The sequence below is a fragment of the Toxoplasma gondii genome, chromosome XII, assembly GCF_000006565.2.
Source record: "Toxoplasma gondii ME49 chromosome XII, whole genome shotgun sequence".
NCBI lineage: Eukaryota > Apicomplexa > Conoidasida > Eucoccidiorida > Sarcocystidae > Toxoplasma > Toxoplasma gondii.
Genome location: NC_031480.1, coordinates 4,103,739 through 4,129,103, shown reverse-complemented (window position 1 = coordinate 4,129,103; position 25,365 = coordinate 4,103,739). Strand labels below are relative to the sequence as shown.

Genomic DNA, 25,365 nt, shown 5'->3' with positions numbered 1-25,365 from the left:
TTTCCCCGCCACTTGAAGGACCTCCACCGCTTTGTCTAATCAGGAACACAGGCGTATACGCCCGGACATGATAGCTCTAACATTCGGTGGCACAATACTGGTGTGTGCTGTAGCGACTTGTGCGGAAGATACGGTCTTTCTGCTTGCGTGAGGCGTTTTCTTCTTCGTCGGCGGAACCGCTATCGCGGTTTGCACTGTCACACGGGACAGACGATGGCTGCTTACATGCGTGTATATAAGAACAAAAGATTTTTTCCTGAAATGTACGCAGCTACCTTGCAATGCTGCATGCGCGACGGTTGCTTTTGTTTAACCAGAATGCATAGAACGTTTGAACGCGGCGTGCAGCAATCGTTCAAATGGAAAGAACCTTCAAACACGTATCAGGTGTAGACTAGATATCTTATGGCAATCAGCACAGTTGGCAGGTGCCTCCCTTGACGGTGAAGGACTTAGTTCCGCGTGAATGCACATATGCAACACTGCAGGCAGTCTGGACTCGTCGGCTCTCTGCCGAGTTTCTTGTCGCGCCTCTCAGGACGCTTCACCGCGTTTCCATCCGTCTTTTGCCTGACAGCTACCTCAACTCTGCAGTGCTACCTCGCATGTGGGATGAGTTACGTTGGTTGCGGTCGGTTCCGGCCTCACTCCTTTTCCTCGTCCCGCGAGTGTCTACTCCCTCTTGTCCCTTAGGGAATGGTGACACGGTTATCCCCTGTGACGCATTTCGCTTTGGCAGTTCAGCTGCCTTTCTAGAAGGGGATTGTCCAAATGACTCCTGGAGTGAACTCAGCGGTATCGGCGTCTGTAATTCGCCGGTTTGGTGGGCGGAATCTGTCCGCCTGCGCGATGACAGCATTCTCCTCTCTTCACCATCGTCCCCCCCGACTGGGGTTTCACCCAGCCGCTTATCCTCTAGACCAGTCGTTGCATGTCCCGTTTTCGGGGACTTCTCCGTACCGCGGGAATTCGCTCTTTGCAACGTCGGATGCTCCGCTGGAAACGTGGCATCTGCGTCGCGCTCGCGCAGGTCGCTATTCGGTCTTCCGGCGCTTCCACTCGCCTCAATCCCGGCAACGTCTTTCGACCACGCCTGCCCACTTCCCAGCGAGGAATCTGCCGCCAGTTGGTGCCGAGCAATCTTCGTGTGTGAAGCCTCGACTTGAAGCGCGGCACCCGCATCACAGGTCTCCGTCTCTACCAGTGGTCGCTTACAGCGCACTTGCTCCGTCAGATCAGAGGGCCGAGAGCCCGTTGGAGAATCTACACAGTCAGTGGCGGTAAATCCATGAGTCGGACCCGCCGGTTGCCCTCTCGCAGAGTCTTCGTCAAAAGCAATTTCGCACATGTCAGCCGCCTTGCTGTTGTGTCGAGAAGGTCCCGAGACAGTCTCAAGACTTGCGTTATCGGTTGACGGCCGCCTACTCGGTGGCTCGTCCGTTTCCGTGTCCCAGAAGATCGGATGTGGCGGCTCGGGGTCTCGAACCATCCGCACGAGTCCTCCCTGCGGTTGCGGGAACTGTCCGTACACTGCATTGAAGCTCCCCGCGCGCTCGCGTTCGAGAAACGAGCTCCCGGCGCTGGCACGTGGTAGGCGCGGTCTTCGCGAGAACGCAAGCCCACCTTCACCAGTCCAGGCGGGAGCGGATCCCGGGGAAGTTCTGCGCGTCGCACCAGCTCTTGCCGTCTCAGGGCCGACCCGCGAGGCATTCGCGGACCCCTCAAGTTTCGTCGGCGTCCTCCCCAGGCGCACGGGTCTTCGCTCCGAACAGCTGAGTCCAGTCTGGGTCCCGAGGCGACTCTGCAGAGTTTGCTTTCCAGGCTTCTCGGCCTTGGGAGACGTGTCAGGCGAGGCGGGAACACCCAGCTGTATGTCCAGCTGAATGGGGCGGTCCACCCCCGAAGACACCAGTCGGTCGCCCACGACCTCTGGGACCGTTTCACATTCCTCGAAATCAGACGGGAGGGAAAAAACGCCCCACAAAGAACGCGTCGGTTCCACGATGTCTTCGGCGACACTCCGGTACGGCGCGGTGAAACGCATGCATGCGTCGTTGCCGAAGGCGGCCACTCGCTGGCGCTGTGCCCAGCTCGCAAAAAGAAGTTTCTCGTAGAGATAGAGCGCAGACGAGGTCCACCGGCCAGAAGCATCGACTTGCGCGCCTTCCAGTGTCTCGACAGTTGCCCATGGGAGAACGCCGGAGGCGAAGACGTCCTCGAGCTCGATGTGCGCCGTCTCTTCACTCTCTGGCTGCCCCACATCTCCCGCAGCCGGAAGCGACAGCGACCTCACCGGAAAGGGTGGAAGAGACGCCGCCGAGCTCGACGCCTGACTGAGTGTGTGCCCTGTGTGAGTCTTTCCAGGTTCTAGTTCCTCGCCACGAATGTTTGAGCGAGCACTGGTTTCACAGTCTAGTTGTTTGACTCCAGGCATAGTTTCCGTTTTTCTGCTTCTCAGACGATGTGCTTCCTCTGGGGGTGGAGCGGAAGACGCCACGTCGTTACGCTGCTCGTCCTTTATGGTTGCTCGCTCCATGTCGGCTTCCTGTGTGCCGGTGCACGCATCTGTGCCCGCCGCCTGAGAGGGCTGGGCCGGTTCTTCAGCCACTTTCTGCGTCACTGCATGCGACGGAGCGACTGGCGCACTCGACGCCGCGCTCAAGTCCATGGGGTACGGCGCCCATCCGCGTAGACGCCGCCAAGCGGGAAGAGACACCGTTAGAGCCCCTGCAGCGGGAGGCCCCTCCGACGGGTGATGAAGTAGGCGAGGAAAAGGAGCCTCTGAAGGCAGGGCGAAACTGAGGGGTCTCTCCAGCCTCAAAGGCGCCGCCGGCGGCTTCCACTGCGGAAACCTAAGGCGCCATGTGCCGCCCAGAAGCGCATCGAAATCCAATTCTGGCTGCAGCAATTGCACCAGTTGCAGATGCTGGGGCAGACGGAATGGACTGTCTTCTAACGCTGCGTACACCATACAGAACGGGGGCGATTCACTCCATTCTCGCGTCGGCGCATCCGTCGCCTCATCCCACACCTCTTTGTCTCGGACGTCAACGCATGCATCTGCGCCAAAACCAGAGTCGGAGACCTCAGGAGTCTCCCGGGCGCTTGCGACCCCCTGCGACAACGCCCTACTGTCTCCTCGAGGGGGCAGGCCGGGTCCCCTGGCGCCGCGGCGCGCGCGGGTCGCGCGCTTCGCTCTCGTGAGGGTGGGGACGAGGGGCAGGGCTCTTGGAATTGCCCAGAGGAAGTCGTGGGCCTGTCGAAGGACCGTCTGCGTGCTTTCGGGGGGGAAATGCGCGTGCAGATCATACGGCAGTCGATAGCAAGCACATTTTCGTAGTTGCTCGACGCTCACGATTCGCTGTTGGTTCCCGTACGGAAAGTAGAGATGGACAAACGTTACGCGTTCGGAGGGGCGAACTCCGTCGTAGCAAGCAACTGAGGAACTTGCCGGATGAGTCGTCGCACGACTCTCGTCGGCCTTCTTCGTTTCGCTTCCCTCGTCCAGCCTCTTGTCTCGCCTGCGCCCAATGAGATTTCCTTCAGCCCCAGCCCCAGCCCCGCCAACGCCTCGTCGCGACTGCGGAGGAGTCTCCTTCTCTCTCCGGCTCTCGCCCTGAGACGCCGGGGACAGCTGCGACCTCGCCACGCCCAGCGACCGCGTGGTCTTGCGCGTTGTCGGCTGGTCACTCGAGGGAGCTCCAGGGCCGTCTGAAACAGCCTCAGACGCGTGTGCTTCCTTATTCTTTCCTTCCTCGTCTGTAGCGAGATGCGCGCCATCGCCAAACGCAGGCGAACGACCCGGGGGACTCAGCCTTAAACCCGACACCGAGGCTCTTCGCGGAGCCCCAGCTCCTGGTTCGGCCTGGACGTGCATGGCGAGTTGGCTTCCACTGACGCTATTTGACTTCGAGACACTCTCCTTTGTTTCTGGATCTTCTACCCCAGCAGAAACACCGCCTACTGCAATGTCTCCCTTCGTCCTGTCTCCGCTTATCTCCCCGCAGAAAACGACGGCTCCACCCTCGCGTGAAGCCGCCATTTCGTCTCGCTGTCCCTGGTCTTGGCGTGGAGTGTGTCCTTCCATCTCCGTCGGCTTCTTTACCTGCGAAAGCATCCCCTGTTCGTCCTCTGCCTCTCCGCGCACGCATGCGGTTTGAGTCTCCACGATGCCTGTCGGGAAACAGCCCCGACGTCTCCCCCCACCAGCCGCTTTGCATTCCTCCGACCCCTCCTGGCCACCCACCGCCTCCGCCGGCTTGCTGTCTGCGCCCTCTTCCCCGGAGGCCCGCGCACTGGGGCCCCGCGCCGCCGAGGGGCGATCTGAGCCAAAGAACACGCGATGGACCACGGCGTCTCTCATGAAGAACGGCGGCGACGGCTGCGGCGAATGCTGAGAAGGCAGGCCCAGATGGAGCGAAGCCGCCGATGCAGAGACACAGAGGACGGCGCCAGGGTGCAGATCCTTCTCAGGATCCAACGGGCGCGGTCGGAGACGCCAGCTGCGCGACAGGGGCGCCGCTGCGGGCACCTGAGGGGCGAGAAACTGTCGTAGCTGACACACGTGCGGGGCCTGAGGAGCGACACGCGGAGACACCCCAAACGAGGCCAGATGCGAAGGCGGAAAAAGGCACAAAGAAGAAGACGGGCTAGAGCGAGACGCAAAAGAAGCAGGAGGTTGCGGAGACAGTCAACAGGACCCGAGAGGCGGACTTGAGGTCAAGTCTCACCGATGAGCCCAAAACTCCAGGAAGGGGGAAAGAAATTGTAACGAAGCAGGGGTATGGAGAGAAGTACTTTTGGGCTCGGTTGATGCACACGATGCTAGCGAATACCTTTCAGGTATGACAAACCAAGCTAGCTGTGATGGTAAGGCGAACACGACGGAAAAACAGTGGGCACAGAAGCAGAGCGGAAGGCCATGGGTAGCCAGGAGAAACAAGCCGCGGGAACGGCAGAGGCGAGAGGCTGAGAGGGTCCAGATGATGCCGCAGCGAGGGGAAAAATCAAGAGAAGGAGGACCAACAGAAGAAGTACCAGAAGAAGAAGGAATGAGAGATGAACGACCAAGAGAAGCACGAACAAGGAAAGAGGAGATACTCCTGATAAAGGTAGTGACAAAGGACACACGCTAGAAAACCAGGAAGAGAAAGACAACGCAAAACGGGTTCCATACACGCTGACCACACGTGGGCCTCTCACAGTCGCAGAATCGACAGAGACAAAAGCCAGCTTGTTGGTTATTGGTGTCTACCTTGCGTAAACACTGGAAGTTTCTAGACTCAACAGAATACGTCTTTCCAGGACAGAGTCGAACGCACATGCGCTTCTTTCGTCGACCAGCCCTAGACGACGTGTTCCCTTGAAAGCCTTGTAGGCTTCTATCTCACCTTGAGTCGCTCGAGAAACGCGCCTTTTCCGCCTGCGCTTCTCCCCGGTCTGCCTCGAGAAATCGGAGTCTTCGAAGCTCTTTGTTTCACACGACCAGCATCGGCTTTCCCGTATTCGTCTCCCGAGTTCCCCTCTTCTTCTTTTCGTTCTTGCTTGGTTGGCGTTGCTCTCTCACCTACCAACCTCGGATTCGTGGACAGTCGTGAGTCTTCCCTCTGACTCCTAGGAGACGTTTCCCTCTTTACTCGCTTCGCATGCGGCTCACACGCCTCACGTCTCTCCTCTTCATCCTCCTCTCGTTCCCCCCTCTCTTGCTCTTTTCTCTCCTGGTCTCCCTTCTCTTGTTCCTTCTCCTCTTCTTCTTCCTTCGAGTCGTTCTCTGCTTTGGTCTGCGAGTTCTTCACAGCGAGCGAATTGTGAGCTGAGAAATCTGAAAGAGACGAAGCCATCGGGCGTCGGGCGCTTCCCATCTGTTCCGCATGTGCGTCTTGTAGGCCGACACAGATTTCCTCTGGAGAGCCTTCTATGTCCTTTCGATGCGCAAGCAGCTCTGTTTCGTCTGTCATCTTCGTCTCTACACCATCTCCAGACAGCACTCTTCCCTCCAGATTCTCAACCGTTGCTTCCTCCGCGCCTCCTTCTGAGGCCTGTCCGCACAGGCCTCCCTGGTCGCTCCTTGGTCCAAAATAATCAACCCCCCCACTGTCTTCTCTCCGCTCGACACTGGCTGCTTCCACCCTCTCCACATCTGACTCCGCGCTTCGAGGCCCTTCGCTGTCGTGTTCGCTCCGCTCCCTCTTCACGAGGGAAACAGGCAACTTGCTTGCGGCGGACCGCTCTTCCTTGTCACCGCCTGGTCGCGTTCGCTTCTTCGTGTGGCCGAGAGGAAAGCCGCCGGAAGCCTCAGGCTTTGGGTCCACGTCTGCGAAGGGCGAGCTGGTGTCTCTGTTCTCGCGGATCGAGGTAGAGGCACCTTCTGCGTCCTGGAGGCCAGGCGTCGGTCTTCGGCTGCAGATTGGAGGCGAGGCGCTGACGCTTCCCCTCTCCGACTCCAGTGAGGGAAGACACCCATCCTCGGTCGTGAGGAGACAGCGAACTCCGTCCGAGGAGACACTCTCGACCACCGCATCAACCCACCATTGGGCGAAGCGGCCTCGAACTTCAATTGCAACTTGAACTTCCAAACCTGTGAAAAAGGGACAATAAAGGAGGGGATGGAAAACACTAAAGAAAGAAGAGGGGAAAGCGACCCAGAGCGGGAGAATCAAGATCCCGTAGGCAGGCGGCGGAGACAGACCGGCAACTTCGTAAAAAGACTTCTCTCACACCCCACACCAGACTTCTCTCTCTCTTTCTACGCCACCCTCGCTTCCCCTTTGGTTCTCCCTATCTGTCTCACGTATTACTCCCCTTTCGTCTCCCCTCTCAGTCTCTCGCTCCCGTCTCTGTTCCGCTCTTTTGGAGCTTCTCTCGCTTGAATTACCCCCCTCGATTCTCTGAGTTTCACACTTCTTGGTTTCTCGTCCACTCTCTTTTTTCTGAGCTTTTACCAGGCGTCAGTGTCTCCGGAAGGTCCAACGGTTTCGGCCACATCCACTCCGCCGCAGAGAAAGGGAATTCTTCGAATTGGACTGCAACTTCGTAGCCAGCCGTTGAACCCCCTGGAGTTCGCCCTGCTGTCTCCTTCCCCGGCGTCGAGCCGCGGCCCTTCTTTTTCTCGCCCTTTGGCTTGTCTACGGTGTCTCCCCGGGCGCCCTTCGCCGGCACCGCAGATGATCGGAGAGGCGACGACGGGCCCGAAGTGTCTCCGAGGGGAGAAGCCGGAGGGCGAGACCCAGGCGAGACTCCCTCTGAAGGCGCAGCCGCCGATGGAGCCGGCGGCGACGCAGTCAAGGCCCGCGTGGAGACACCCGCCGGCTCAGGCTTCCCCTCCACTGGACTGGCAAGTGCACTGAGGCTAGGATTCTGTGACGAAGCTGGGGACTTGGGTCCTCGCTTCTCGGCCTTGTCGCTCTTCTCTCGGGCGCCGCGCTCCGCCTTCTGCTTCCCCGTCGAGAGCGAAGGAAACGGAGACGAAACAGAACGGGAATCCTTGTCCCCGACAGCGCGAACAGTCGAGGGACTGCTGCGGGACCCGCCTCGCGGGGCCCCAGGACCCCGCGAGGCGCCCGACGCCGGCGACGCGGGCCGCGGTGAAGGCTCCACGTTCAGGCTGACGCTCAAGTTGCACTGCTGTAGTGCCCACCTGAAAGGATGTGGGGAGGGAAACAAACAGGAGCATGCAGAAGCAGCGTCACAGTCACACCGGAAGCCTAGAGACTGTTCGGCAGCCATGAGTGGGTCCAGGGGCTTCGTCATTTTACTTCGATGAGTCACATCTCAAGGCCCCAGTTTCGCTTAGCTGCTGTTCAGTCCAGTGACAAAAAGTGAGCTGCCACTGGTATCACAAAGGCCTTCGATGCGGTGCTCTGACCCTAGTCGACGCCCAGAGAGAAACTAGCTGTTGAACGCCATGCATAGTTGGACTGTCATTTAACGCTAGATAAATGTAGAGACAGAGACAAACATAGGTAGACAGTATATAGATAGATATAGATAGACAGATAGATATAGACAGATATACACAGACAGATATAGATAGATCGATATAGATACATATACATAGATATAGAGATACATATACAGAGGTATATATAAGATTGATATAGATAGAAAGATAAAGATATATTGACTGACAGACAGATAGGTAAATATAGATGAAGATAGATGCACACATATTGGAATGCAATACTCTGTACAGGGGGGTTTCTTGCGCGGAGTAATCGTATCTTCATGAAGGGAATGCCTAGAGTTTGACCCTCTGTTGTTTTGGACATACCGGCGGTCGATCGTTCCACAGACGAATCGAGGCCATTCACTGTCGACGAATCCGAAGTTGGTTTGCCAGAGAGGACCTTCCAGGCCTCTTGTTTCGTCGTCCGCTTCCATGTCTGGTTGGGTGGCCCCGCGTCGCTTTCCACCGTGTTCCTTCGCTGCGTCTTCCAGTGGCAGTTCATTCCTCATCTGCGCAAACCCCCAGACGCTCTCCTCCCTCTTGGTCCTTCTCTCCGCCCGACCTGACTTGTCCTCGATTTTCATGCTGACAGCACGAGAGCTGCCGAGATTCGCAGAGGCGAACGCGAGACCCCCGCTGTTGACCCCCGAGAGGCGAGGGCCCTCGACTGCCGCTGTGCCTCTCTCGGCCCTTTCTAATGTCTCCCGCTTCGCCAAGCTAACGGGACCCACCTCCCCTCGCGTCCCAGTCGACGGAACACCAGCGTGATCCCGTTCGCGGTGTCCACCGCCTTGCACAGACCTCAGAGGACGGGGAGTGGGCGCGCCCCTCTGCTTCAGCTGAACCCCCTTGGCCTGCGCCCTCGCCCCGTCCAGATCCCGGGGCCCCCCACCACCCTTGGGTCCCTCGCCCTTTGCACCACCTGCCGGACTCGGGCGCCTGCCCCGCTCCGTCCAAGGCGGTTGGTGGAGCCCAGTGGGGTCGCTCTTCCCGGCCTTGCCGGCGGGTCCTTGGGTCCCGAAGGTGGCCCTGGGGCCCTTGGCGTGTCCGAGGCCCCAGGGCAGGCGGCTGGTGGCCGAGAGACGCCTAAGGAAGTGGTAGGCCATCCAGGCGAGATGGAAGCCTGGAGCCGTGAGGTCACCGAGGCGCGTGTCGCCACCCAGCAGGCTCCCCAAGAACCGCTCGACGAGGGCTAGAGACACGTCCCGGGTCCCCAACGACCCCAAGGCCGCCGGTGTGTAGCTCCCGGGCGGGAGGCCGTCCGCAATGAGGAGCTCGTCGGCTGCGGCGGCAAAGGCTGCGGCAGTCTCACGCCTCGCTGTCGACGAAGAGACAGCTGGATGGAGCCCCCGCTTCGTTCGCTGACACATTGGACAGACGCCCGTGGGGCCACAACAGCAAGTCCCAACACGCGGAGCGATCAAGTCGCGGACCGTCAGGGGGGGGCCTGGAACCGGCTGGACGGAGGCGTCGCGCCGCGATCGCGGCAATGGCCCGCGAGAAGGCCCGCCTCGCCCTCTTGTCTCCGAAAACCCCAGACCGGCCCCGGGACCCCAGGCTACGGCTGAACCTCGGTCACTGCCGCCGGCCCCCGCCCCCGAGTCTCTCCGGAGCCTGCCGGCGTCGTCCCGCCGGCTGCAGGGTGGGGACATCGACCTTTCTGGGCCCGAGCGACTCTCGCCGCGGCTTAGGAGCGGGAGACGGGAGGCGTCTGGGTAAGGAGCGAAAGGAGAACGCGAAGGAAAGCCGGACTCGAAGGGAGGCCCCGCGGTTTCGCCCCTCTCGGGGAAGGCCGGCGATAGGTCGGTGTTTGGGACGCGCCGAGCCTTGACCGTTGCACGGCCTCGTCGCCGCTTTAGCGGTGCCTGAACTGTCTCGTGCCCTGCGCCTCCAAAGCAGGTCCTGGAGCAACAGTCCCTTTCCGACTCAGGCGGAGGGCCTCCACAGAAGACGCCTGTCTCTCCGCTGCGGGACGGCCGGGCCCACAAGGCGTCAGACACCAGACGGGGCCGGCGCGAGTAAGGATCTCGCAACCACTCAGGAGGCGGAATTTCCATGCTCAGTTGTTCCTCGAGATGCTGACGCCAGCGAGAGGGGGGCGACAGCGACCGCCTCGCTGGCGAATCCTCTCGCGAGTCGTTTTTCGCTTCTCTGCGGGAGGGACAAAACGAGAAGGGAACCGGTCTCAGAGTTTCTTCGGAGTCGTCAAAGGCCGCAAACTCAGAAGAGAAAAGGTCGCTTTCTCCCGCTTCGCCGTTCGCTTCTTCTGTCGCGTGCGCACCTCCACACCGCCGGCGCTCTGGGCTCCAGTTCCCATTCGTCTGTGCCTCACATGCGGGAGGCGACAAGCTTCTCCCCTCCCCTCGGGGGTCGCGTCCTTCCCCTCCAGCCCCAGACGTTCTCCTGCCAGGAGCGTCGGCCGCAAGAGGCACGAAGGCGCAGCTCTCGGCGTTGCCGGAGGGCAGATCGTGGAAGAGACTCGAGTCCCGCCTTTGAGGGTCTTTTGAGGAAGCCGGCTTCTGCAGTGATGCGACATCCGAAAACGGGTCGCTCGACTCTTCTGACGGAGGCCAACACACCATCCACCACGCCAGAGACTGGGGAGGCGTTGTGTCGTCTACTGCCGAGACCGCGACGCGAGACGACCGCCGCTGCTGAGGCGCTAGGCCGCCTCTGCGTCGCTGACCACCTACTAACATACTCCCTTCATCCTTCCCGCTCTCACTGCTTTCCGCTGGCAGCACCGGGCCGACCGCCGCGAGCTTCGCTGTCTTCGTCGTGCCGGCCTCGGTCGGCGCTGCGGCGGGCATGTTGGGATCCAGAGTCGTCCTCGGCCGGTAGTCGGAGACTGCGGCGTCGGCTGGGGCCTTGGCAAGAACTCGAGAGCTCTCCACTGTCTCCTGTTCCCTGCTGTGCGTCTCCAGGGAAGAAGAGCATGCTTGGGAATCAGGTCTGAAAGAGACGGAAGCACCCGGTAGTGTCTCTGCTTCTGTGGGGAGAAACAGAAGGACCGGATCACCGTTACTGTCTCTACCAGTCACGTGATCTGGAGTAAGTGACATGCCAAGGTACAGAGACTCCCCTCGCACTTCGTCCGCTCCGTTTTCACAGACCCATGGAGACAGTTGTGGGGAGACATGGGGAAGACTCTGTTCTTCCCTGTCTCGACAGGACGTTCTCTCTTGTTCGTCGTCCCCGTCCTTCACGACACCAGAAAACTCCCTCGCCTTCAGTTCTTCCTCGTTGGCGAGAGACACTCGCTGGATGTCGGCGACACTACCTGTGCCGGGGGAGGGCAGAGGCGGAGGGTAAGAGGACATCCCTTTGTCCCACGTCAGGGGCGATACGTCCGGCTCCACATTCACAGTCTCGTTGGGCTCCAAGGACGGTGAGACCCGCTGGGGGTCGCTCTTTGGAGCCTCATCTTCGCCTGTGGGTTCCCGGGAGTCTCCGTCCCGTCCACAGGCCGTGGAGACCGCGGAGTCGACAAACGAAGAAGTTCCTAAGGAAAGATCTTCGTCCGCGCCGTCGCTTCTTCCCGCTGCAGAAGAGACAGAAAGAGTCGGTGGAAGTCCACCACTGGCGTCCACTGGAGGCCCTAGAAAGGCTGGGCAATAAGGCGAGGAGCTGCTGTTCGCCGGGGAAGCTTCTCGGCACTTCATTGTGGCCCGCCAAGAATTCTCCACGGGCCACGCCTACCCCGGGCCTCCCAGTTTCCTGTTCTTCGCAGGCGGACACAAGAACGTTTTTGAAGACGAAGCCGGGAAGAGTGTCTTTGCATGCGCGCTGCTGGGAGAAAAACGTGGCTGTTTACAATTGCACCCCTTCAAGGAAAATCTCCAGCATGCTCTCGCGGGAAATGAGCTGGGAGGCCGGTTGCGAACGCACCTGCAATCTCCATGACTTCGACACCGCCTCTTCGTTCTGATAAAAGATGGAATTTCCGGTCCTCTGCCGAGGGGAAAAAACGGGAAACGCGGTTCTCAGCTCTCTCCTAAACAGTCCGTCTCTGTGTCCTGTACTGGTCTCGAAATTGTTTTAAAAGGAACCGTACGGACAGCACGCAACTGTTGGACTTCGTGAAGGGTGCCAGAGCGTGTGGAAACGAAAGCTCTCTCGCGTTGATGCCGAGTGTCCCTCCCTGCTCACAGAAACGCCACAAACCAGAAGGGTGACAAAGGGAAAAATGAGGTATTAAAATTTGAAGGTGGTCTACGGAGAAGAAATGAGGAAGACTGCGTCGGGTTCTGTGAGCGAACCTTGAAAACTGGAAAACGCGGGGTGTCATGCCCTACAAGAGAAAGACGTTCCAAGGGAAGCCTTTTTGGTCGCTTCCCTGTCGACACTTGGCTCTCTCGAAGTGACAAAAACAGGGTCACTTCAGTCTGCGTTTTCTGTCGTGGTGTGCGACCACTTTCTTCAACTCCAAGGATTAATGGAAAGGACTACCGCGGAAATAAAGGACAGGATGCCTTCAGAGTAGGCTGGCCGGTCACGTTTGCAGAAAAGGTGAAGAAGGGAAGAAGATGATCCTAGAATTTTCAGACAGAAGGAAGTTCGTTTTGCTCAAGGAAGAAAGTAGACTGCACACGGGAAAGGGGCGCCCTTGCGCCATTCATCGGGGACGGAAAAAACAAAAGACGGAAAAAATGATGAAGAATGGGAAATATTCCCATACACATCACAGATATACATGTTCTGCAGGATCGGTCTCACTGCGAGAATAGCGGAATTTATTGGTGGACGAAGAAAAAAGGGACAGCATTTGGCACACGCGAAAGAAGGAAGACGCACAGACGGTCACGCCAAACACCACGCAACTGCTACCCAAGAGTCAAATCTGTGTAGGACGAAACATGTAGCTTTGCTGTTTGTTTCTCCACCAGACAGCTTATCTGTCAATAGAGGGGCATTGGCGCGGGTGTGCAGAATAAAAGGTCGAAACTGAGGAAGGGAGGGAAAAAAAGAAATGGGGGAAACAAGGAGCATGGGTGTCCACCAGGGAGAGGGGACGGTAGAAAAAAGAGAAAAACGAAGAAAAAGCGAAAGAGGAGACAGAGGAGGGTCGCTCAGCCGCAAAGTCGCGCAGACGTGGTTTTCCGACTGCTAGAGAAAAAGAATCCCACGAGAGATGGGTGAAAGAACGCCCCCACACGAAGAAGGACGAAAAAAGGACCCAGATGCTCGTTTAGCGACGAACCTTACAGATGAAAAACGGCAAGAAAAGATGTCGACGCGGCAACGCAGCGTCAGATCAAACTCAGCCTTGGTACAGGAGCCGGAAAAGAGGACGAGAAAACTGCAGGAAGAAGGAAAAAACACAATCAGAAAAGTAGGAAGAAGAGAAGAGAGAAAGAGAAAGAGAAGAAGGTACGCTCGAGACAAATTCGTATGAAAAGTCGGGGCAGAAACTTCCGGCTTTCATCAAAAACCGAGAAATTCAGATCCTCGAAAACTCTGGGCGCGGTCACTTGGAAGGGAAAGGGACCGAAGACTGCACGTAGCACGGCAGTGAACAGGAAGCTGAAGCACAAAGGGGAATTTGCAACGCAGTCCGTAGGACAGGCCGCTTCTCTCTAGATAGGCCTTCTCGCACAATACAAAGAAGGGCGGTAGTCTTGGCCGCTTAACTCACAATCGAGGGGTGTGTTCGTGGTCATGAATGATTCTCAACGGTTCAAGGTTGTGGAACTGGTGGGCCACGTCGCACAAGACTTGCAGTGTGGTTCCCATCGCATTTCCGTGTTTCTCTCTTGATGTATCATTATCGCTCAGCATAGGCCCATACGGAGTGCAAGTGCGCGGGTTCTAGCTCAAACCGTACGTGTATAACGCCGGCTTCAAAGATTGGTGTGAGTGCGTCAGTTTTAAGTTCCGTCCATGCTCTGTCGAAGTGTGCACGTGTGTGGATAGCCGCTGTGAAGAAGGGACAGGAAATACGTTGTCTTTGCAGTGCACCATTTGATATTTCTGCACCGAGGCTCGCCTGTTTGCACAGTCTACTGCACGGTACACACCTCCCTCGTGACACAGCGAAGACTTGTCTCCCATACATTCCCCTCAAGAGTTCTGCCATGACACGGGTATCCAAGAATTAATGGAGTTTTCGTGGAAACTGGTGCTGATGAGAGAATTCTTCCCGTCTGATGGTGACACCTAACAAACGGACTTACGGAGGGAATGGCGGATCCAATATGAACAGCAAGTGCGTTTTCGAGACACAGCAAAGTTTTTCATTCACGAATACTGTACAGTCACGACGTCTTCACCCTCCCCTCACGCGCAATCATGCACGTATCAATTTCATACGAATAATCCACGATACTTCGATTCTCCCGCTGCGCTGCCCCCATACTCCCTCTACCCCTCACCGCAGTCCCCCACTTTCCACCCGTCCTTCTCTCGCAAGTCGCCGGTTCTTTTTTCATTTGTCTTATCGTTCCCTGTTTCACTGTTTCCGTGGTATAGACCGTAGAAGTCTGGTCAGCCATGAGTAGCTAAAGAAAGGAAACTAAGTGTCCCTCGACCATGAGGCAGATGTTCCGTTTTGCTCGGAAGGACGCAAAACGAGTGTGATGCCAGCACGGAGAAGTCAAGGTTACTCAACTGTGGAGGAGAGATAGTCGTTGAACCACATCCTCCTTATCCAAACAAGCAGCAGGGAGTCGAAGCAAATCGGACGATTCCGTCGACACGAACTGACGCTCCTTCCAGATACACTTTCTGCGAACCTGCACGCACAGGTACACCTGCTCTTCAGCACGGACGGTCAAAACTAAAGTTACCACAGCAGCAAGGGTGCTGCGTCCAATGAGTTTTTCAAAGTAGGCAAAGCAATGGGAAAATCATTGTCACGTCATATACGAGTTACACAAGAAAAAACGCTACCCCCGTTTGTACGACAGCGAAACGTACTGCTCACTAATGTCTGTGTATCTCCATTATGGAGCACACCGCCGAATTTCAAGAGCTCTTGTTTAATTTGACTGTGGCATGGAACGGTGTGTGTGTGTGAGAAGTCGCGTCCCCGCTCTCAATCTCTGTCGCCTGCGACGACGTGGATCTCCTCTCCTTCCGGCAGAAAATCGATGTCTGTTATCACTGGCGTATTTGCACTACAGAGCGATCTACACGATGTGATCAGAGGATGGAGACTGTGTTCCTGTTATCCTTTGAATACCAATGGTGTAGATAGCATTTAGAGAGCACCACACATGTGTCGTATCGAGACAACGCAACACAGCGCTTCGCGTTCTGGAACTCCCATAAACAATATAATGCTAACCCTCGTTCTTAGCAAAGCAATTCTTGGGTGTGGATGCTCGCTTTCGTAGACGCAGTAAAGTTTATGGAAATACAGGTATCTGTACTTTTTGGATGAAGTGGAGTCAGAGAAAACTGGGGAACATAACTCCGACCTTGACACATAGAAACATCCACCCAGTGTTCCGAAGTTCCTTCGCAAACGCGCTTCGCAAAAATGTGCTACACCATCAGCCTCCAGCTCTGACTAGGGACGAAACCCGGCTTAGTCTGAACTCGCTACTTTGAAGACGCGGTGTCGGGAGTCCATTTGCATAAACTCAGCCTCCCTCAAGAGCAAACATGCCATGAAAGTATGCAGGTACTTATTTCTTTCTAGATATGCATTCAAGAATCTTGGCTGTCTATGCGTCCAGCGCGCGCGCGGTGTTCTGACATTACCTGTTTTCACTCCACCTAAACATTCGCCATAAAGGAGCAGTGAGACGGCACACGATGGATATGAAAACATTTACATGTATTCTCAAAAAAAAGTCGACGCAATCAAAGAAACGCTTGATACTCTGTCCACTCGCCTGGCACTTCGGCCCTACGGGTAGAACGTCGCCCTCCTGTACAGTTGTGTCTAAAAACTTTTAGGTCGCGCAACCCAGGGCAAAATAACGATATAGTGCTATCGTAGTGTTTTGGAGATGCTTGTGTCGGCTCTCTCGGTTCGAACTGTGACGATCTCCTATTCGTCCTTTTCCAAAAGGAAGGAACTTTCACATCCTGCGTATGCGTGCACACCCCAGCACTGGTTTTCCCCGTCTCTTTTCCCGTGTGTAGTTCCTTCCCCCGGCCCGTCTTCGACTGCTGACGCTACAAATGCATTGTACAGTTATTTGCAGCGTCTTATTTTAAGACAGATATGATTCTTTGGCGCTGCCACGCCAGTGCATATAAGCATGAGAGACTTCCTTCTACGCCGTTTCAGACCGGACCTTCCTCCCATGTTAAAAGTGAAGGTGGCACCAAAAGAGGTGCTCGAAGAAGTTACGCTCCCGGACTTCCCAAGTTTCCCACGCAAAAACAGATTGACCCAGAATGCAGAGTTGGTAAATGTGGAGGCGAGAGTAAACAAGAGATGGCCTGGCAACAAGCGCTACAGAGGAAACATCTGTATGTGGGCACGGCCTCAAACGTCTTTTGTATTTTTGATTCACAGCGCGCTCCTCCGCTCTCTTGAGGGCATAAATTTGGGGCAATAGAAAGAGATGCTCAATTGTTTTACACATGCACCGTACAGGCTTGTTCCTCTGCACGGGCCTGAAAGTGCCGGTGTGAGGAGCGGCACGACTCTCCAAGGATTCCCATCAGTGTGGCATTGGTCGGCGACAATGTTGACCATTTTTTCAGGAACTGTGAATTGTAGGAAGGCCGGTGCGCACATTTCCTTCAGAAACAACGTTGTGCCAGTTTCCCGAAAATCCCCCCTAAAACTACATTATAGCCCCTTATGTCTCTGGGTGATGCTTGAAGACGCCTCAGTTCCCTCGGTCTGCACTCTGTTTCCGTTGACTTCACTTTTTCTAACTCAGAATCGACGAGCAACGCGGAAATGAAAGCACGCGCTCCAGTGAGAAGGAAGCTTCCTTGAAGCTCTGCTTCTATTTCTGCGCTGGCCACACCCCCCAACGAAACTCCAGAGTCAGAGCGAACTGTTACTCGTTTGCGTGTTTCTCTTCATTCACGCGCTTACGCAGACTTACCAAAAACGTCCGTAAACGCTAACGAAGGGACCGTTCCATACCCCTGAATTGACGCACATCAGGAGGTCCAGTCAGTTTTTCCCGGAAACAGACGGAGTCGAACAAGCGGAAGCACAAATACGTGTATGCTTCGTTCAGAAATGCGAATGGACGGTCTGCGTCCTCAACGTCTGTCAAAACACACCGCAAGAAGACGCCATCATCCAGAAGAACAACACTAGAACCGTCCGGTATTCGCACCCCTAAGTTTATGAGTCGAACGCGACTGTGACACGCAACTGAATGTACAGAAAAACTCTTTGAATCTGTAGGAAGCGCGGGAATGCATTTTCGAGAACAAATATATTTGGTGTGTGCGACAGACAACAGAAGCGTTGTTTCACCCCTCTCCCCCCCAGGGAATCCCGTTCTAAAATGTGCGACACGGCCTGTAACTTCAAGTTCTATCTTATGGGAGCTGCATACCCTTTGAATACGGCGGATTGTTGAGTCCTTTCTGTTTTGAGAATCAAGCGCTTAACGAGGATGTGTGCGAGGGAGCACCGACGGCAGATGCGTCCCCTGGAGCCACACGCGCACGAAGGTCCTTATTCGCGTTTCCTCTCTGCGAAGTCGCTTGAAACATGGCCTGCATGTATTAACAGAACGACTTCCGCTGAGGGCATCCAAAGTCGGCACCCAATGTCTCATTTGTCGGCGTTGATCGCGGAGGTGCGTTGCGGGGACCCCCAAATGAAGACCGAAGTCTCTTTCCGGCCAGTCTTTACCACAGGGAATGTGATAAGACACCCTAGAGGAGCAGGCCACTGGCAGCTCCAAGACTGCTCTACCGCCATGATTCAAAAGACCTTTCTTCCCAAGACAACTTGCTTCCCGTGAGTCTTCAGTTCCAAGTGGTTCATTGTGTCTCTGTGCACTTCATTCCCTCGTGACCAGCCCGCTGTTGGGAGAAACCGTCAAGCAATGCGACATGGCGCTGTTCCGATCGCGGAGTCGCCGACACTGCGGGCCTCAGAGGCAACAGCGACGGCAGCCTTCTTCGCCTCGCTAACGGAGGACTCCTCAAGAAGCAGATTTTGGCAGGAGAGCATCTGCACAGATTTGCGTCGAGACAAACGCGGGCAGAAGGAATTCACACCTCAACTGCCTGAGACACGTCGAAACAGAAAAAGGAAGACGACAGCATGGCAAAACATGTGAGAAACCTCAAGAGTCATGCACTGGCAGAACGGACCATAAGGAATCTTTAATAAGAGAGGAGAACCAGGGATCCACAAAACAGAGTTGTTCTGCCGACGGAATAGTCGCGCACGAACAGACGAAGAAACCAGATCTGGACGCCCCTTTAAAATGTACCCACATCTTCGTATCTATCTCTGTACCTGTTGACATGTATACACACTCGCGTATATGCATATCGATATACGTGTACATGGCTGAATAGCTCACTCTGTTGCAGTGTTTGCTTGTGAGGTACGACTGGCTTCGGCACTGTGCATCTATCTACATTTCTAGATATATATATATATATATATATATATAAGCCTGTAGGAAACCGTAACGTAGAGCTATACAGATCGATTGAGGACTTCAGAGGTCGAGGCGGATGTCGAAAAACTCATCGTCGTAGAATCGTACATCCTCAAGGATCCCTTTCGCTTACACTCGCAGGATCTCTTATGGACGCACAGCCACCATATGTTTTCTTCATTTCCCTTACTTCTGCACAGAAGAGCTGGAGAGCCTCTTTTCCATACTCGTCATGTTTCTCCCTCCATAGTTCTCCGTCCCCGATCCTATGTGTTCGACCACACAAGAACGACGCGGACTCTTCAGAAGAGTCTTCCGACGTCTCCATGCTGGAATCGCCGCTCGTTTGGCACGCGAGGAACTCCTCGCGTACCCCGTGACGAGGCGCAGCCGACAGCGAGTTGGCGACGGGTGACAGCGCAGATGAAGAACAGGAGAGCCTGATGCGGCGGTTGGCCCGCCGGAGAGATATGCGTTCAAAAAACAGAAGACATGGAAGGAGCTTGCCCGCAACACACATGGACACGACGTCCTTCCACATCAAGCCGCGCTTAACGCGCGAATCGTCGAAAAGCACCCACTTCGCCGACGCCCAGTGGTGAAAAAAGCAAACGTAGTGCTGACCGTAGAAACAGACCATGCCTCTGAACAGCAAAACATGCAGAATCCAACCATCCAGATCCACATAAAATGCTACACAGCTACACATCGTCGCTGGCAATGCACTGATGCAAGTACCGTACAACCACTCAGCTTGCAACAGATCTCGAGACTCACCGCACAAACCCACACCGTCCCGATCTGTCGTGTGTGTCTATACAGGGTTGTACATATCAATCCAACGGATAAGACACACGTGAGTATATCTCTTTTGCACACCTGAACACATGCTTTCCCTCCATGTCCGCAGTGAAGATTTCAACTTCCTGTCGAACAGCTGATCCAGAGTCATCCCCTTTTCTCGCATGTTCTCTGCGGGAAACCGGAGACGTCGAGGCGACTTCGAGAGGCCGTCTACATCGACGGTCTCTTTCGGGTCGCTCCGCGCTCTCTGGAGACAGTGTCTCCCTTCGATGTCCCGCCGCAAACGAAATCTGTGTCCCTTGCGAGTTGGACGAGAAAATCTGAGGAATGCAACAACAAAGCAAAACATGAGATAGACGCATGCTCCCTACAGGATTCGAAAGTGTTCAGAACCGCGAGAAAACGACAACTTAAACTTTGAATAAGCTTCCGTTTTACGTTCACACGTGAGGCGTTCTACGAGAAGTCCGGAGAATACCAAGCGTCCGACTCTCAGACTACCCGCACAAACTTCCACGCTTTCAGTCTAGTGTGATCGGGCCTTCGCCTCTCAAGGAAAGGCAACATGACCGGTCATTTCCACGCATGCACGCGCGTCGGACACGAACCAGCTGAACGTATAGAAATGGAGATATATATGTCCAGAATTATATTCCTGGATAGAGAGGCACCTAGACACACATAGGCATTGATAGATAGGTAAAACGACTGCGCCACTGACTACTGGTGAGCTGTACAGACGTTTTTCTGGAGCCGCACAAGGGAGCCAGTCTTGAGAGTGTCTGTGCTACGAAGATCGACGTCACGTAACATGGCGCATCCATTCTAGAGTTTCGGCATTTCCATTGCTCACTTCTCGTACGTCGAGGACCGGCTCTAAACTTTGAAGGAGAAGAAAGATCGATCTGCGAACCTCATCGGACTCCGATTTCATCTGCTTCGCTCCATTCGAACTTCCAGGCTCCAGCCGTTCAAAAGCGGCTTCTGAGGAAGACGAAAGGCAAGGCACAGGGGAAGCAGAGGAAGCAAAGGAAGGAACGGCCGGGACGCCTGGGAACAAGGGAGCCAGCTGCGCCAGATCTGGAAGCCAAGTCAGGCTGCAGACGAAAATAGCTGGAGCGTGCATGCAATGCCGGTCAAGAACGACGGTTTGTGCGCCGCCACACTGCCTGAGAAACAACACCAAGAGAAGCGATAGGACGAAACATGTTAACGACGGAGCAGAAGGGAGTACCAAGCAAGTAAGCGACGTGCTCAGAGCAAGGAAGACGACCATGGGTGCTGACAACGAAGGCCACAAGAAGGAGAAGTTTCGCGGGAGGCGGAAGAGACAAAAGACCAAGAAAACGAAGGTATCGAGACTAGACAAGATTAAAATAGAAAAAGGGTAGGCGGCCGGTCACGGTTACGATCGAGTCATGCTCGCCACATCGTACAAAGTCGAATAGCCGCATTGGTCTTCATGCAGAGAGCCTCTGTGCCAAGCACCTGCGTGCGTCTGTTCAGATCGGAAAGTGTCAAGAGATTTCGGAGGTCGTCTTGCCAAGAACGAAAACATAGCCGTCCCACCTAGCAGATCGTGAAGTCTCTCTCCTTTCTAGATGGATAACACAATCCGCATGACCTCCCCTGTTTGCCTCTGCCACATTTTGTCTCTTCGCTTTATCCTCTTCTTTACCGATACATCATCTAATCGTTTTCTGCTTCTTCCTTTCCATACATTCGACCCGCAGAAGTTCACCCCCCCAGACGGTGCTTCTCTCTGTACAGAGGCGGCTCTGCGCGTGCTACTCGGTTTCCGAGACAAGCGGTTGCCACGGCTCACTCGCAGTCTCCTCTCTGTTCCTTCGTGCTCTCCACGTTCGCACGGCGCATCACTTCACTTGAATCACTGCCTTCCTGTTGCCTCTGTCCGCGTGCCCGCCCCGCTCGCTGGCTGCGGTCGCCTCCCCGAGCCGCGACTTCCTTCTTCTTTGCTTTGCTTTTCGGAGAGAAACGGACGACGCTTGCGTGTTGAAAGAACTGGTGCAACCTCTTGAATTCGTCTTCCACGCTGTCTGAGTCAGCAAACGTGGTGTCAAAACATTCGCTGCTTCGCCGCCTGAGCATCCGCGCCTTGTGGTCGAGAGGCGCAGCTTCCGATGCATCTCGGTATCCAAAAGCGTCCACAAATCTGAAGCGGTCTTCCGCATCCTCTGCATCTTCAACTGAGCAGTGACGCCTCCCGTCACGAATGGTTCCTTCCGCGCTGACTGCCTCTCTCTCACTCGGGAGAGACGTCGAATCCGAACGTTCTGCTTGCGCGTTCTTCACGTCAGAGAAAATATTACGGATGCATATTGACTCTCGGTTCGCAAATGTCGAATCCGAGAGGAAAAGAGAACGCATACTGGATGCTAAAACTCCCCGACCCGAGGACGGGCGAAACGGCTTGTCGACGCGATCTGTACATTCACCAGAAGCCTGAGCTTCCGGAGCGTTCCCTGGGCGGGAGCCATGTTTCACGTCAAAAACAGCCTTTCTCGCAGACTGTACTGCGTTTCCTGGATTTCTAGTAGGAAAACCAGAAGCGTCGGCATACGAAGAGGGGCGCGGAAGAGACCTAGACTCAGGCGGGCGAGTGGAGGCGCGCGCACACGATACATTTCCACTACCAGAGGACGACGACTTCCAGGCGAGAAGTGGAAGGAGTTCTGCCATATACGCGCGGTGTACATACAGCTGCTGAACGAGGGGCTCTCCGGTAGCCCCGCAGGCTGTACAGCGCGGCAAGAAGAGAACATGGAGGGCAAAAAGTCTGTGGGCCAGGCACGGCGGATTGCAGGGAATGTCCCGATAAAACGCGAGGAAATTCAGTGGATTTGACAAATCTTCACATCCTGAAAACAGGCCGCCGGCGTCACGTGAGGAAGGAGCGCAGCTGACGTACGCAGACGGCGGCGGGGCAATCAGCTGAGAATCGGACATCAGAGCTGAACATGCAAACATTCAAAATTTCGAATTTCCGCGTTTCTGATGCAGATGCATACACAAAGGGCTCCGTGTACAGACAGGCACATGGACGTGTAAAGATGGTTCGCTGTGTTGAAATATTATTCTAGTCGTAGGTGCCACGAGTCGCTCTGGAACATTTGAAGTACCGACTCGTACGTAAATCTCTGTAGGACGAAATCGCACAACTGCCACGCATGCAGTCAACTCTGCTTAAGCGAGTGACCTGCTGACGAGGGAGAACCCGCGAGTCCCGCCTACCGTACGCGCACGACTCCCGCGAGGCTCTGACTACACAAAATGCTACTCTAGCGTATCGTCTGTTCGTTGACTCCACCAGGATAGAAGCAGAATTTCGGTGGGAAGACGTACGCCTTGATGCCACGCATGTAAGGCGTCGAGAACTCCCACGAGTGTCTCATCTGCGTCCTCCATATCGCCTGGCTTGAATCGAGTGCTCGCCCAACAGGTCGCTAGAGCTGTTCGCACAGCAGCCGCTGGCAGGACTTCGCAGTTTCCAAATTCGTAATTGGCAAATAGATTTTTGATTGCGCAGTACACGCAGCTGGATGCAGCTGGCACATGAAGGGGCGATGTAGCCAGATGCCCTTCCACTCTGGCTTCAACAGGAGCGGAGACGGAGAACGGAGAGGGCCGTGGGGCAGGCTTCTCACCTGTGGCTCTCGGTACAGATTTCCTTGCTTCGTTCTCCCGATCTATCCAGGTACGCAGCGTAGAAGAAAACACTGCGTCGAAGTTGGGCACTTCCCTTTGCACAGACTTCCCGTTCGCTGGCTTTTTTGAAGAACCTGAACCAAGTGACGTCTGCACCCTCATAGAAAAGAGAGGAAGTGGAGCCTCCGGAGAGAGAGGTTCATCTCGCCGTGTGCGAGATACAGCGGAGCGCGAAGCCGACAAGGACGGCGCAGGATGTTGATGTTCGGTTCCTTGTTGGCATAAAATACGAAAAGAGCGGAGATTCCAAAATGCTTGTAGGGTGACGTTGAGGAAACAATTGTTCTCTCCTCTTGGGTTTTCCAACCCACGCAGCCTCAAAGAAGGCGCGCGGGAGAGCGGACTCACAGATGTGCATGATGTGCCCTGCCTCATTGCGACGAAAAATCGGGAGAAGCTACCTCAGCACAGACACACCTTTTTGGAAGAATGACGTCCCCTGGAGGCGCGAGATTAACACCATGAATGGATTAGGTGTACTCGGGATTACGGAAGAGTTTTCTTTGCTGAGATCGGTGATGGTGGCAACCTGCGTTCATTAGATGTTCGGCTGGTGCCCAAGACCAGAGAAGCCAAAAGGCCACAAGAGGTCATCCTAGGGGATTTCGAGTCGGAAACTACCGGCTCCGCAGAAGGAGGATCCTCATGCTGAGCGACGATGAATGAGGATTCGTTCTTAGATTGCTATGGAGAAAAACTTATATTGGGGGACACCGTTTCGGCAGTTTGGCCGAGAAAAAAGAGAAGTGACGGACACTGTCGTTCAGAATCTCTACGTGGCTGGGTCCGCCGGGCCGAAGCGAGTTCGAGAAATCGGAGACTCGTGGCGTGAAGTTCCACGCCCATCTGGTAGTCTATGAAAAATCTTTACTCATTCGCTTTACGCCCAGTTCTAGGAAACTCCAACGACTATCTTTATCACCCCTCTCATTCCCTCACCCCACCCTTCCCTGTGTCTCGCTGCTTTTTAACTCTGTGCGGCCAGATGAAGAAGAGTGACAGAGAACAGAAAACAGATCCCAATTAATGGAAGAATTCAGGTGTATCTCCCGCTCCTTTGGTGCCGAAAAAGGTATCCGGCAAACGGAAGACGGCGCTGATGCTGAAGAGTTCTGTGAACGGAGAACCCTCCCTCTCATCAGACCTACACAAACACGGCAGAATGCACGAGCTTTTGATGTTACTATTCGCCTCATCGATAGCCGCGTGTTTTGAAGGTGCCTCTCTCTCGTTCCTTTGTCTGCTGTCTGGCACGAAAACTGGTCAACAGCGCGAATACTTCAGGTTTTGTTGTCTCGTTCACGCAAAAAAATAAAGCGCCGAAGATGTCCCCTCTTTCCTTCTGTGTCTCTTGAAACGAATGCCGCATTTGGGAGAGGCACAGAAAATCAGGGACGGCGACAAGGTCACATCATGAGACGAGAGGGGCTTTTTGAGGCTATCCGCGCCTCACTATAGAACGGGAGAAAGTTGTCAGATATTTTCCCCAGTATAGTCCTGATAAAAGGGACGCGAAAGAGCTGGAGAAAACGTCGAAGCGACTCGGTTTTCCCATTTCTCCCGTGACAAGCTATGCCTTATTTCCCTGTTTGTGAACGAGCTGATTTAGTCTTCCTTGGGGGCGAAGTCAGCTCGCAAGCTGCAACTTACGTGCAGCATGACTCGACGTGGTTTAGTGAACTCAAAAAGTGCCAGACAAGTAGATACGAAGGGGCGGAACATAAGAGCTTTGGAGATATCTTGAGAGATGAAGCTGACGGTCGAGTTCAAGCGGAAAAAATCCAGTCAAAAGGAATGAAGAAAACTTGCTATAAGCAACTGTGGCCGGCACTGGCAGCTCGCAGCCCAGTGCATGGCTGCAGCAGTGGTCACCGGCATCTAATGGAGACACGATGGAACACTGGAAAATTTCGTCTTCATTTTGAATCCGTACAGAGACACCGTTGCCATTCGGCCAAAAAAGGAAAAAGCGTTTCCAGGAACAATCGTAAAACTACGGCGAAGTGCACTTCTGTGTCCCCTTGCCGTCTACAAAAACCGTCACACCTTGATTCAAGCAGACGGGGCGGAATACTTAGGCGTTTACGTTGTCTCGCGCAATCCAACTCTTGAATCGAAGCAAATTCACACTTCTTTTGTCTTGTACATCTGAACAAAAACTGAGGAGTCAAGCATCCCTGCGTAGGGCAACCGGACCTATGGGTCACTTTTGAGTGCGACAGTTCAGCACGCCGAGCTATACGCTACTCAGAGGGTCTGCTACACTGGAAAGAGGCGGCAAGCACTCGACTGCTCTCGGGACATTCTTTCTACCTACATGCGCCCACCTGGGGAAACAGGTTTTGC

General features: G+C 55.0%; 2 protein-coding genes across 2 annotated transcripts; both read right to left on the bottom strand.

Moving 5' to 3' along the window:
- Nucleotides 1-134: 134 nt before the first annotated feature.
- On the bottom strand, nucleotides 135-13,196 carry TGME49_248720 (hypothetical protein). The gene is made up of 4 exons (XM_002367177.2): nucleotides 8,270-13,196; nucleotides 6,942-7,636; nucleotides 5,391-6,577; nucleotides 135-4,573 (listed from the first exon to the last, which is right to left on the bottom strand). The coding sequence occupies exons 1-4, from the start codon at nucleotides 11,605-11,607 to the stop codon at nucleotides 578-580; spliced, it is 9,216 nt and encodes a 3,071-aa protein (XP_002367218.1). The 5' UTR covers nucleotides 11,608-13,196; the 3' UTR covers nucleotides 135-577.
- Nucleotides 11,889-25,171, bottom strand: TGME49_248710 (hypothetical protein). The gene is made up of 8 exons (XM_018780876.1): nucleotides 22,657-25,171; nucleotides 21,119-22,245; nucleotides 20,147-20,462; nucleotides 19,369-19,613; nucleotides 18,680-19,133; nucleotides 17,425-18,050; nucleotides 12,241-17,129; nucleotides 11,889-12,086 (listed from the first exon to the last, which is right to left on the bottom strand). Exons 1-6 carry the CDS (start codon nucleotides 23,392-23,394, stop codon nucleotides 17,916-17,918), a joined length of 3,015 nt encoding a protein of 1,004 aa, XP_018635014.1. The 5' UTR covers nucleotides 23,395-25,171; the 3' UTR covers nucleotides 11,889-12,086; nucleotides 12,241-17,129; nucleotides 17,425-17,915.
- Between the last annotated feature and the right edge of the window lie 194 nt (nucleotides 25,172-25,365).